We start from the raw sequence: 14,098 nt of genomic DNA, 5'->3' as shown, positions 1-14,098 counted from the left end.
TTTTGGGAAATGCACTAACTGCTGTGCAAATGTTAATGGTGTTCTGAGGAATGCACCAAAGCAACTGAGAAAAACTGTAAGAACATCTAAAACAGAGAGAACAGTAGCACCAAAAGCAGTTTAGCCCCATTTCCAATCACTGATGTGTTCCTCAACAAACTGCTTCAGTGTCATTTCCACATACTGTGATGATTTCTGAGTCAGACACTCACCGACATGGCGGACCTGCTCACTGACATCAGCTCTGATATCAGAGAAATCCCACATGGCCAAAAAGCTGTCAAAACACGACCCCTCCTCTGCTTCCTGATGGACAGAAACAGATAGATAGATAGATAGATAGATAGATAGATAGATAGATAGATAGATAGATAGATAGATAGATAGATAGATAGATAGATAGATAGATAGATAGATAAGGTTACCTGTACATAGGGCTTGTAGGTGAAGGTATAGTGGTGAGCGATGGCAGCCAGAAACATCTCTATGCAGATGATGAAGTCCTATATGAGTAAAAACTCAGTTATCTTTCAGAATAGAAACAGCAGCGTAAAATGTGTTTAACTGTTTTAATAAAAAATTTATTTCGTTATTTTGTGCCTTGTGTTTTTGTGTGCCTCTTGCAGTCATTTCACCTTAAGAAGTCAGTTTTTCTGATGTTTCATCTTGTTTCGTTTTAGCTGTTCCATCAATTCATGCAGAAAGACCAGAAATATATACAAATTTGTACTGAATGGTTTACTTTTCCATCATCTTTTGTGTTGGTTTGATTCCAGATGTGAGAGTCAGAGTTCTGTCTGATATCAGGCAGCTTTTCTGTCATATTTCGAGGATGTACCTGTTTAAATCCCTCCCTGCTGCTCAGTCTTCTTCTTCTTCTTCCTGGACCCTCAAAGTTTTCAGTGTACCTTACTGTTTTCACAAAGTGCCTTAGGAAACCCTGCACTGCTGCTGAGTGTGATCCTAATATCACACTAATGATGTTTACAGTACTTCATTTCACCTAATTCTCCATATTATTTTGTGACTTTGCTTCTGTTTTTGGTGTGATACTTCATTTTTTGCATTTTTAGTTCAACTCCTTGATGTTTGGGCTATTGTTGGTTTTTTGCCAGTTTTTCTGCAGCACCCATCAGCAAGTGTCATTAAAGTCCTCTTTTTATTCTGCTACTCAGTTTTCATGCTTTATCTGAACACTGTGGCATTTATTTTCATCGCTTTTACTGTTTTTAGTTCATTTGTCTTCTAATCTGTACAGAAAGCTGAACGTTGCTAAATTTTAATCTCTGCTAAAAGTCCAGGAAATCTCACCTGTTATCTAAACATGAAGACAAATAAATCAAAGGTCAGCTGACTGATGCAGCAGTATGATCTGTACCTGCAGACCAGTAGCCACGGCCTCCACGCTGTCCCAGTCCCAGGTGTGTTTGTCAGAGATCACACCGACCTTCACCAGCAGTGCTATTAAAACTGCCTGCCTGGAGACAAAATGAATGTATCAGCACTGCATCTGTTTAAAGGGAAAAATGAAACGGCTCAAAACCCAAAGCTATTACAATCACACTCCCATTCTTACCAGAAGGAGACGAACACGACCAGTTTGACACAGAGGAACTTCCCCACAGGCCTGATGGGCATCAGCTCCTCCCTGAGAGCTCGATAGAGCAACACCAGACAATACATGGCAAACTGCAGAGAAAGAAACAAAAATATAATTTTGGAATTTTACTTGATCTCTTGTTCACAGAAATCATAGATTTTAAATTTAGTATTAACTGAGATAACCTAAAAAAAAAAGCCTCAGCGATCAGTTTTCACTTTTTCTGAAGGATACTGGCTTAAAAAAAACTGTGTAAAGGTTAAACAGGGTTCAGGTAAGTTTCGGGCTGGGGGCTAATGTTTGTACTACATGCTCTGATGTAATGCAGTCTCATACCAGATGTTCAAATACAAAAAACCCCACAATAATCCAGATGTAACCAGGTGTGCTAACAACCAGAAACAGGTGTATTTGACACACTGGGAATGCGAAACTGCTGCTCTGTGATGATGACGCTGAGTCTTTACCAGCTGTGATATGTTGTTGATTATGACCAGGTAGGACCAGGCGTTTCTGAAGCTGAAGTTTGCTTCATCATAAACCCCACAGAGCTGACAGATGCTGCACACAAAAGCAATCAGTCACTTTAGCAGGTCACAAACTTCACTGTTTTTTCAGTTTGCTCTCAGATTACAAAACATATAAAAACATCTACACTTTCCCAAACTGAGGTAGAAAAATAAAGAAAATGGTGTACAGTACTCTACTGTTCCATGTGGATATCGCTGTGAATACATACGTGGGAAAAACAAGTTACTGTAAATTTTACAGTAGAAAAAAACGGCTTTTATTTTCATTTTCAGTCAAGTCAGAGGTGATTTTCATTCTGGTTTTTTTTTAAATATTACTGATTTTGAACATTATTTTCTAGTTCAAGTAAAAATATCAAGACAGTGATGTTTATAAAATAATATATAATGAAAACATTTTGTTTCACTTATAAATCAAAACTGTTGAATGAGGTTTGAATAAAAATGTCATGGTTGCTAACAGCAGGATTCTGTACAGCCTTAACAAGCAGAAGATCAGTGAAAACGCAGTAAAGAAAATACTTCCTGTTAGGCTCATGTGATGAGCACAGCTCTGAGTAAAAGTCTGTTTGGACCACAGGAGAGTTTTAGGTGATAAAATGGGCCACGGCTGCTCTAAGTAGGTTAGCAGTGATTGAATTATCACACTAAACACAAGGAGAGGTTTCATCCTGCATTACTAATCATGTTGGAAAAAATAGATATATTTCAACAGCTAACAGAAAGACTACAGCCAATAGCTGGAATCAACATCAAGTATTACAGCTACAGTTACAAACATTGGGCTATAAAACATTACAGTTATAGCACAAAACTCACAGCGCTATCACTGTGGTAACTGGTCTGACCACAGTGTACTGCAGGACTCCCAGCTTACACCTGAACAGCAGCACCCTGACAGAGAGAGAAAAAACTTAACATGCATCCATTCATCACACACTTTGAACTCCCTCTCTGTGACCTCCCTCTTCTTACTCTCCCATGGGCCATGGTGGGCAGCAGCACAGCGGGGGCAGATGTGGCTGCTGCTGCTGGACCTCCAGCATTAACACCAGGCTGGGGTACTGGTTACTCAGGAAGTTCAGCAGGAAAACCAGGAAGTTGTAAATGACGTAGGCCTCGTAGCACTCCCTGCACGTGTCCACGTAGATGGCCAGGTTGGGATATCGCAGGGCCAGCCACTGAAAGACGTTCAACAAGCAGAAATCATAAAGGTCACATGAGGGAAAGAATTTGATGAATTTCATTAAGTGTAAAAGAGTTATAAACACGGCAAAGGAAGAAAATACTGAAGGGTCTGTGTCGCTGGATGTCTGTGTTCGTTTGTGTGTAACAATGACTCACACTGTCCAAACTGTAGATCGGCACCATCCACAGTATCCTGTTGAAAAGAGACAGAGCAAGCTAACTTTAGCTCATAAGTTAGCACTCCACTAAACATCACACAGCCACTTATAGTCCCAAAAACAACATGGCAACAACCATAATGCTAAAGTTAACGCTTCAGAACAAGAGATTAAAAAATAGTGGGTGAAGTCAAAGTGGCTACATCCAACGTTTATATACAGTCTGTGTAAGTTATGCCACATAGTCCAACCACTGCAAGCTCTGGAGACCAGCAGCTCTGCTCAGAGTTGTTCTTATCATTTTTTTTTCAAACTCCTGTTTGACTAAAAAAATCTTAATATAGTGTGGAGTAAGTAATTCTAACAATTTCACATCTACTGATACATTTGGATTTAGACTTTTATTTTGAAAGGCAGACTCATAAATGTTCCAAGTTTGTTTTAATTAAAAATCAAATGCTGAGGCAGGTTTATCTTGCTGTAATCATCCCTGCTGCTCACATTGGCCTTTCTGAAGTGTTCCCAGCATAACAGATGGAGGAAAACATCCTCAGAGCTTCACTGCTGAAGCTAATTTTAGACTTTTCAAATTAGATTAAATTTAATAGCTACCAACAAGAGTAGGCTTTTAGGCACAAAATACCCACTTTGTGCTTTTTCCTTCAACTTCAGCATCCAGCTTGAAATCTGCAGCTTATTTCATTTTTACACCTGACGCCTCGTTGCTGACGTCAAATACAACAGTCCTAAAGTCAGACTCTGTCAGACCTGCTTCAGTGTATCTGTGGAGACATTTAGAGTGTTTGAAGACAGAACTGAAGTGCGTGTGTGTGTGTTTACCTGATGATGGGCTTCTGCAGCTCAGGCTGTGTGTAGTGCACCATGTGCTGCAGGATCCCCCACAGCGAGATCGGGATGGTCAGAAACACAAAGACGCCAGCGATGAACCAGGCTTTACTGTGAGTGCCGACCTGCACGCAGACACAGACCACAGGCTTTAAAGTGTATCCAACATCCTTCCTGCAACATCACAGTTAGTCACTGCAGGGCTGTTGTGTTTTTTTGTGCAGTGAGAACACTGCATAAATAAAACTCCACCCTTTTTATACATTAAAGATAAAAAACAGATAAACTACTAAAGATGAGTCCATCTTTTATATACAGTCTGCTTATTACAGCATGAACAGGGGGCTACAAGATCATGCGACTATGTTTGGTCCACAGATGAGCACAGGTGGAGGTGTCAGTACTTTGTCCTTCTGCAGCTCCCAGATGCAGAGCGGCAGAACAGCAACCAGCAGGAGGGCATAAAGCACCAGAACCAGCGGGCGGATCCACCTCCTCCACTCTGCACATGTACACGGCATGACGGCAGCTTCACCCTCAACGCAGACTACAGGCACGCATCCTAAACCACAGACCACAGGCAGGTTGTTAAGGCGGACAATTAAAATTGCTGCAGCATGTGTAATTAACCCGTTCATTTCATTACACACTCTTTATTTGACCTGAAAATCACAATTTTGAGCAAATGATTGCATAAAAGTCTTAGCAAACTGCACAAAAAGAGCACAGATTTAGTTTATGATGGCATTTGTCTGGATTAATAATGACAAAAGGATGTGTAATTTGACTTGTGCTTACTTAACAACTTAACACTCTGCAAGCTGGCACTGATTCCATCCAGATAAACAGACATTTCTGGAGAATATCTCTGTGAAAAACCCTCCACACAATCTTTCAAATTGGAGTTTTTAGTATTTAAAACACCTGTTAATTAGCCCATAAACAAACTAAAGTATGACACTAGTGCTGAGCGGAGAAAACTGCCTTATATTTATTTATTCTGTCAGTAAAAGCCAATAAAATATCAATAAAACTTTGTAAAACGCAACCTTGGACTTAAAATCTCCACTAACTGCATACAAAGTTTGTATTTTGCCAAATTAGAACTGATAGAATACATTTAAAAAAATCTAGCTTATGTTTAAATAAGTAAAAAGTAATATATTTATGGGTCCTACTCTTGAAGTTAGACTGATTTATAGCACTAAAACTCAAATAAACTGAAATCTGTGGGTAATATTTTGGTAAACAGTGCACTATGTGATCCCTATTATACCAAAAAACACATAAGTTTAATATCTTAAGGGCTTTAGGGACCACCACTGTATCCATCCATATTAATTAGGTATATTAGCCTTAAACGTGTTAAAACGACCGTTGGGGTTAAAGCATCCCTCATGTAGCCTCTTAAAGGCGTATTACAGCTTTAAAATGTCGTAAAAATCTTAAATGCCCAGCGTGTAATGAGGTCAGTACACGGTGTATTCTTCAGGCATCACCACCTTTATCCGCTGATCAGTTAAAAGGCTGCTGGTTCGATACAATAGATTTAAACCGAACTGTTAAAAGAAGAAAATGTGGACCGTTACGGCGGAAGACGTTCACTCAGAGCGACGGTTGGCCTGCTTTCATCCTCACTCCGTTCTCTGTTACCAGGCAACGCATCCTTCCTCCGCCCAACCACACGCTGCAAAATGAAGCCCAGCTGATCCCCTTTGATGTTTTCAGTAGACCCCAGATCACTGTCAGACCACCGGACTCATCCGGATCGATCGACCACACACACCGATGTCCGTGTTCGCCCTTTCCCGTGTTTACGCGCCCACGTCATAGGCTGGGACCTCACCCAGATCCCCGCTGTCCGTCAGTCACGTGGTCAGCGGAAAAGCGCCACAAACAGGGCGTGAACTTTCAAATTAAATTACCTCTGCTCAAGGACATGTTTTTCGTAATGTATGGAAGCTCGTTGACGCCAATAAAAAAATATTTCTTAAAATATTTTTAGACTTAAACAATATTGTAAACGTTATTAGTAATAACGCAGAAAAAAATCAAAATGCTAAATTACAATTATGAGATTAAAAGTCAGAATGATGAATCAACTAATTCAAACTATGAGACATATTATGAAATTAAAAACTAGGTTACAAAGTAGCAGAGTAAAATAATCAAAGTATCTGAAAGCAATAAAGTTATGAGACAAAGAAAATGTATGAGAGTCAGATTAAATATTTTTGTAAAATTTCAATATATAATCTGAAATATGTAAAATAAAATTGCCTCACAGAGCCTCACAGAGCTGACAGCATGATGCATGTCCCTCTGAAAGCCCTATCTGGGAACCAAAGGACTGAGTGCATTTACAGAAGCTCTTAACTGCAGTGCACTCACACACACATATAAAAACCAAAGCAGAGCTTCATGAGCATGTGGAGAATATACTTTTATTAACAAACACGTGTAATACTTATTAAACAAGTCACAGTAAGTATAGATATAAAACAGATGAATAGTTCAACACCAGTAACTTCAGTCCATGTGCTGACATGTTTAGAGACTTTGGTGGAAGTCAGATTGTTGGTCTGATCGCTGCTCCACAGCACACACAGGTTTTATATTTCACTTCATTTAAATTTCAGCTTCAGCTGCGAAAGCAGAAAGACCCTGACGTTTGCATTTACCATCACGTGTGACGTTTGATTTTGTGCGATGTGATGCAAAATTTCAGCCTCTAGAGGACGCTATTGTACCATTTGACATCACAATTGTTTCTGTTTGCACTAACTGAATATTATTTTACATATTTAAACAACAATAAATAGGATGCATAAAAGAAAAAAGAAAAAATGGCTGCGTGCAACTCAGACACATCTAAGATCTAGAAACATGAAACGTTTCTGTTAATTCAGAGACAATGCACTGTTTTTGTGGACACACTTCAAAATCCACAGAAAAAAATATCAAAACAAGATTTTTTTTTTTATCAAGTATGAAAATAAAACAAGAAATTCTCTCTTGTTTTAGATGGTTTTTCTATCATGAAAAAATATTGCTATTTCAAATTGATCTGATAAAATAAGATTTTGTTAATTTTTTTTTCTTTAGTAAAAACAAAGATTTGCTGTCATTTAACAGCTTATCTGCAGTAAAAGTTAAAGGGCACAAAAACACATTATTTACGTTATCATAATTAATGTAATACTTTGTTTAGCCACAAGAGGCCCAACACAGACCGTGGGTGATGAGGTCCGGCTCATTTGGCTTTCCAATTCATCCCAAAGATGTTGGATGAGGTTGAATTCGGAGCTCAGGGTTTGAGGAAAACCTTTTCTTTTCTTTTTTTCGAAGGAACTCGAACTTGTCACTAAACATTTAAACGTCACTACACTGCAGCTATAAGGTCTGACACATAGTATAACTATATCACATATAATACACATAATATAATACAGAATTGAATAAATGCACTAATAAAGGTAAAGACTACACATGAAAGCGCTGGTGTACTCTGTGCTGTATTTCACACACAGTCAGTGTCTCTGTGTGGCTGCTGGTTCAGCGCTCAGAGCTGCAGATGCAGGCGAGTGTCCTGCTCGCTCAGTGGTCAGTGTGTTTGTACTGCAGGCTCGTCCCGTGGTGGAGAGGCAGCATGCTGTTAGAGAGAGAGCCAGAGTAACACCAGCAGCACAGACAGGACTGCAGAGAGACAGACAGACAGACAGAGGGGAGTCAGGTTAAAGGCGTACCTCTTTCAGCGACTCACAGGAGACACATTGTTGAAAGAGCAGAGAACCACCTCAGCACCTTTAGTATCCTGATATAGCATTATCATCAGCTTGACCTTCAGATCAATCTATTGACCTTGAAGAGGAGGTCAGTGGTCAAATGTGGCATGATATTTTAAGTCTTTATAGGGTATTTTCTCCTGTATGTTTTGCATACACACCACACGTGTAGGGATCATAGTTCTTAAGTTAAGGCTTTAATTCAACCATTAATTCGTTGAGTTGACCTTGAAGGTGTTGGTGGATGTGAGCTAAAATTTAATGGATTGTTAACATGACCTCACTCACACCTCTTTATGTGCTAATTCGGTGGAGTGCCTCTTTAACCCTACAGAACTAACTTCCCATAAGTCTCCTATCATAGGTCACGACCTTTCCATGTTTATACATCTCCCCTCTCATTCTGTCCTCTAGATAATTCCATTCTGGGAGCATCTGATAAGTTTCTGTTTCTCTGTTATATCTATCTCACGCCCTTTGACCCCGTGACCTTGCTGCGATGCTACGCTGGCACAGAAACAAGCAGATTCTTGGCAGTCTAGATTAAAAACTCGCTCTCACACAGCGCAGCCATGTTCAGTGTTTACCTTGAAGCAGTTTTTGAACTTCTTGGACACAAAGAAGAGGATTATGGGATTGATGCAGGAGTTGATGGTGGCCATGTTGATGCCGATGTAGTCGAGGACCAGCAGGAAACTAGAAAATGTAGACACGTGTAAACAGCCAGAAAAAAACAAACAGAAAAAGCTTTGTTTTCCCAGCAGTGCATGATGGTTGGCCTACTTCAGGAGTTCACATCGCTGCTCACTGAGGTCTCGATCATAGATGATCTTCTTCAGCAGGCGACCCAGATGGAGAGGAAACCAGCACAAGGCGAAGATCAACACCAGGCAGAACACGACCTTAGCGACTTCTCTCCGCTGCAGAGAGGACTTTGCATAAGAAGCTTGTTTGTGTGTTAAAGATAAACAGCCTTTTTTTTCAGTGTTGGTGATCACCTGCTTGAGGTGCTCGGTCAGCGAGATCTTCAGACTTTCTTTCTCGTGTTGGATCATCTCGCAGGTCATGAGGCTGTAGAAAATGGCTGAGCAGGCCAGAGGGATGCAGAAGTAGAAACCAAAAAACCACCAGTCCTTGGCTTCGATGTAGTGCTGAAAAACACAGAGACAACCACATTACACCCACAGACTGTACATAAAGGATGGACACAGTAATGTTGGTTTTGGAAACTTCAGCTTTAACATTCTGGCCACCATCGTCTTGTTTTTGGAGACACGAGTGACCATATTTCAATGCTAGCCTGTATTCACAGATTTTTTCTGGATGTAAAATCTTTCTAGAATCTGTTGGTTCACATCACAGTGCTCTAGAGCCAACAGCTGACACATGCAGCACAGACCTGAAACAGCTTTACTACATAGCATCCTGCAGGTGTTTTATACCCATCTCTCTGTGCTCTCGTTTTTTCTCTCAGCAGATGGTTACCCGTCATAAAACCCTCCTCACAGGCAACTGTCTGGTTGTTCCCCATAAACGCGCCCGTGTTGGCCCACCATGGGTAGCTGTGGGTAAATGAGCCCCTGCATGGCCTCGTCCGGGGTCACTGACCCAGTGTTTTTGAGTTTGGGGGCTTTCAAGTTTTGTTTATTTAAGTATTCTGCTTGTTTCTGATTTTGCTTTTTGTTTAAATTTTCTTCATGTGTTTTCTTTAGAGTGTTTAGTCTCATTCTTAGTTTCTGGTTGTATTACAGTTTAGTTACCCTCGGTGTATTTGTTCCATCCTCTCCTGTTAGTTTCCCAGTATTACGTTAATTTGTTTCTGCATGCTGCTATTTAGATTTCACTTCCTGCTTTATTTTGACAGTTATGTGTCCTTTTTTTTTTACTTTGTTTATGGATTTTGCACAATATTTATCTGCCAATAAAGGTGGGGGTTTTTCTGTTTAATTCTAACTGCCTCCACACATCTGCATCTGGATCCTCAGTTTCACTCTCCACACAGTCTGTAAAATCCACAGACTGCAGCAGTGTGGGCAGGACAAACCCACGTTTATCTCCCGTGATCCTCAAATGAGTGCACATACACAGAGTCGACAGCAGTTTAGCCCCTTTGGGTTTTCTATAGACATATCCACTATGGGCTTGTCCAAAGAAAACACGTGGGCCCCATAGCTGCTGTCCTTTTGGGCCTCCATATGGGCCTCAAGGGGGCATGTGTCGGCTCTGAGGCTTTTTATCTTACATTATAAAGGGTATTGTTTGCGGTTCTGTATACTATATAAAATTGATCCTGGATTTGAGTTCAGCTGGGACCTTTATGTCAGCAATTTAACCCCCCCTCCTTGCGTAAATCTCTCCTGACTGTACATAGATGTGCTTGGTAGGTTAACTGATGATTCCAAATTGGCTGTAGGTATGCATATGAGTGTGAACAGTTGTCTGTCTCTCTGTGTTGGCACCATGATTTTCTGGCCTCCTGTCCAGGTGTACACCACCTCTCACCCTAAGTCTACTGTGATAGGCTCCTGAAAATCTGCAGCATACTGTAATTGGCAGCTGGATGTTGGTGTAGGTGGAGGGGTTGAAACAGCAATCACTGACATGGTGCATTGACATGTTGGAGGAAGAGATGGGAAATTAAATAGACTGACAGTTTGCGAGGGTGTGTTTGGTTTTCTGTTGGTTATACTAACTTTGCACTTGTTTTCCAGAGATTCAGGAAAAGGAGGAGCACAACAAACACCAGCTGTCTGATAAATCAAATTAGTGTGTGTGGATAAATATGCTGGTGATTTGATTTCAGCTCCCTTCTGTGTCTGATCCAAAACATGTTGGAAATGACTCATTAATTAATCCATGTTCCTTGAATGCTGCAGGAAGCTGGCATTACCATCATGAATCAAAACTTTTCCATGTAGGAGAGTGCAACATTAGAGTGAACCAAGCCCACAGCCACACTAATGGGAAATGAACTGGGTTAAAATAAACCCACATTATCCTTTAATAAGCCCATGTGAACATGTTCGTCTTTCTAAACTTTGCTTTTTGTTTATGACCATGATTGTGATCTGTGTTTGGAGCTGGTAGCTTGTACTTGAACCCAGCTGCTTTTTTACGTCAAAGATTCAGTTTTAATATGCAAACACAACACCGATTCAGTCCAAAGACTGATAGCAGGTCAGCTGACCCAGGTTCAGATTCAAGTGCCTGTGCTGTTTGTTTGTGCTACTCATGACCTGGAGACATAAACAGGAAATGTTGTCCTAAACGTCTGAGTTAAAGAGGCCTCGCCCAGAGACGTAAAAACCACGAGTCCATGGAAATGGACGAAAGTGGCCACTTATTTCCCGTCCATGGAGACCATTCATCTTAAAGTGGCATCATGATCAAACCTGACACACGGCTTCTTGCTTTTACCTGATATCTGTTAAACTGTAGCACAAAGTACCAAAGTGCCATGTCTAATGTTTGTGCAAACACTCACACTGGTGCCTCTGGTTCAGTATGTTTCCCAAGGATACTCTGGCATAGCTGGGATAGCTAAGAATTGATAAATCTTTACCACTCCCTACCAGCTCATTCTCTCATTCTCTTATTGTTTTACCTTCAATTTTCTATTTGACATACCACTTAAAAAAGCTTCCTTACAGGTGAAAAAACTATTAAGAGACACGTGAGAGCTGTGGAGGATGTGAAGAAACTGTTGTAGCAGCCACTAGTCAGTTTTGAGGGTTAAATATTTATCAGATGTTCCCATAAACACACACACGCCCACATACGCAAGCTCTCAGAGTGCAGACTCACTTTCAGGAAGGGTGTGTTTCTGTGTGACAACATGCAGACATTGAAGCTATGGTTGTTGTATGTGGAAGGGACCATAGTGAAGGTGACAGCATCCGGCACAGCCAGCACCACCGACAGCACCCAGATCACCATAATCTCCACCGCTGTTACCGTGGGGAGACCCGTGCCCTGCACCCGTGACCAGGATGCCACAGCTCGGTACCTGGAAGTAAGGTGGAACAGTTTGAAAAATACGTCTTCTGTTAATGTTCATGAAAAATATTCATTCCATAAATGTTAGTTTCACACATAGTTTTAGCACAATGACAGATTTAAATCTAATCTGATGCTGATCTTGTTTCCTTTTCATATTTTCACACTTAGAAAGTAGATAAACCTCCTGATTTCTTAGTTTTTTGCATATTTCTCACACTTACATGTCTCACATCATCAAACCAATTTTAATGTTTGACAAAGATACCAGAGCAAATGCAAAATTCAGCTTTTAAATGATGATTTAATTTATAAGGATGAAAGTAATCCAAACCTACCCAGCCCTCCTAAACATCATAACTGGTTGGGCCTCTGTTGGCAACAAAATTAGCTAGATAACTGGCAATGAGTCTTTCTAATCACTGTACAGGAACTCTGGCCCACTGTTCTTTCTAGAATTGGTTTAATTTGGTCACATGAAGGTTTAAGGTCATGTCAACACATCTCAATCTAATCTTTGACTAAACCACCCCAAAAACCTCTCCTTCTTCTTCTTTTTATTTATTTTTTGAGGTGCACTTAACCCAAGTTTACTTGTCTCCTAGTATTCAGTATTTTCTGGTAGAAAGCAGAATTCATGTTTCCATCTATTATGGCAAGTTGTGAAGTTAGTTTTATGCCAGATGTAACTCAAACCTTCCAAAAGATTTCGCCTCGTCAGGTCACAGAATATTTTCCCAAAGGTTTTGGCGATCATTAGAATGTAGAAGGCTTTTTGTTGTTTTTGGTCAGCAGGGGCTTTCTGCTGGACTCTCCAATGGATGCCATTTTTGCCCAGTTTCTTTATTGTTGAATCATAAACTTTGACCTTAACTGAGGCATGTGAGGCCTGCAGTTCTTTGGATGTTGTTCTGGACTATTTTGTAACCTCCTCGACGAGTCGTCAATGTTCCAAGTTTTCTCTATTTGTGGATAATTGCCTTCAGTGTGGTCCAGTTGAGTCCAAAAACCCTTAGAAATCACTTTTTAACCCTTTTCAGATTGACCGATGTCACTGACTTTGTTTCTCAGCTGTCTCTTTAGACTGTAGCATGATGTGCTGTCTTTTGATATCTTTTTGCCTGCTTGACTTTATCAGACAGGTTCTATTTAAGTGATTTCTTAATTCAGCTGGTCTGGCAGTAATCAGACCTGGGTGTGACTGGTAAAAATTAAACTGAGCTTCCAAAATATTTGGATAATCACAGTTAATTTGTGATTTAACAAGGGTGGACGATTAATAGGGTTTTTTGTGTGGTTTTTTTACTAGGTAGGTAAGTTTGGATTTTTTCCCTCAATGAATGAAATCATCATTCAAAATGTGGATTTTGAATTTACTCCAGCTCTGCATACAAGCATCACAAGGCCATGCTGGTCTCTTTAGACTACAGCAGCTTTGACAAACAGTAGCCTTTTTAAAACAACAAGCGCCACTATTTGAGGTTTAAGACTAAGACTAGAGGCTGATGACAGAGTCTGTTTTTTTAGACATGTAGATATTTTTGATAAAGGGCATATCTGGATACAACCATCAGCCCAGTGTTCCTTCAGTGGGCTGGTTTCAGTCATTATGCAAATGTATTGTTTATAATAATGTAATAATAATGTATAGTTATTGTAATGTATTGTTTATAATGTTGAGGAAACCTGCAGTCAGCTGAGACTGATGAAGTCACTTGGATGAGTGACGAAACGTTTCTCCCACAAAACGCTACGTCCAGATGAACAGAATCAACTTTTGGAGATTTACTTTCCTGGATGATTGAGAATGCATCAAGACGATCATCAGCATAGTAAAATTTGTATTACCTGTCCACACTCAGAGCACACAGGCTGAGGACGGTGATGCCGGCTGAAGCTTTCTGCACAAAGGGAACCAGCTTGCAGAGGAACAGCCCAAAGTCATTCTCGGCAAAGGGCCACCTCATCGCCAAGGGCTGCACACACACACACACA

General features: G+C 40.4%; 2 protein-coding genes across 3 annotated transcripts in view; both read right to left on the bottom strand.

Annotated features, from left to right (window-relative positions):
• Window positions 1-212: 212 nt before the first annotated feature.
• Window positions 213-6,220, bottom strand: LOC102303446 (transmembrane protein 184C; the record flags this gene model as incomplete). Its single annotated transcript, XM_042216351.1, is given in 11 exon segments — window positions 213-306; window positions 426-503; window positions 1,379-1,478; window positions 1,577-1,689; window positions 2,068-2,161; window positions 2,950-3,024; window positions 3,106-3,311; window positions 3,475-3,511; window positions 4,317-4,447; window positions 4,727-4,884; window positions 5,912-6,220. Coding segments are annotated over 10 exon segments (1,045 nt in total), but the record flags the coding sequence as incomplete, so codon positions are not given.
• Window positions 6,221-6,750: 530 nt separating this feature from the next.
• Window positions 6,751-14,098, bottom strand: part of LOC102303139 (endothelin receptor type B) — a 9,915-nt gene continuing 2,567 nt past the window's right edge. For both annotated transcript variants that reach the window (XM_014330772.2, XM_042216348.1), the window contains 6 exons: window positions 13,952-14,079; window positions 11,912-12,113; window positions 9,106-9,258; window positions 8,891-9,027; window positions 8,695-8,803; window positions 6,751-8,018 (listed from right to left, as the gene is read on the bottom strand). In XM_014330772.2, coding sequence (XP_014186258.2) covers window positions 7,920-8,018; window positions 8,695-8,803; window positions 8,891-9,027; window positions 9,106-9,258; window positions 11,912-12,113; window positions 13,952-14,079 — 828 coding nt within the window. In that variant the 3' untranslated portion in view covers window positions 6,751-7,919. The remainder of the gene's footprint in view (window positions 8,019-8,694; window positions 8,804-8,890; window positions 9,028-9,105; window positions 9,259-11,911; window positions 12,114-13,951; window positions 14,080-14,098) is intronic.

This window comes from Haplochromis burtoni, unplaced genomic scaffold (genome assembly GCF_018398535.1).
Source record: "Haplochromis burtoni strain Fernald_Lab_line unplaced genomic scaffold, NCSU_Asbu1 Contig_1022, whole genome shotgun sequence".
NCBI lineage: Eukaryota > Metazoa > Chordata > Actinopteri > Cichliformes > Cichlidae > Haplochromis > Haplochromis burtoni.
Note: the sequence above shows the minus strand (reverse complement) of the source record. Positions and strands in the feature narration are given on the sequence as shown.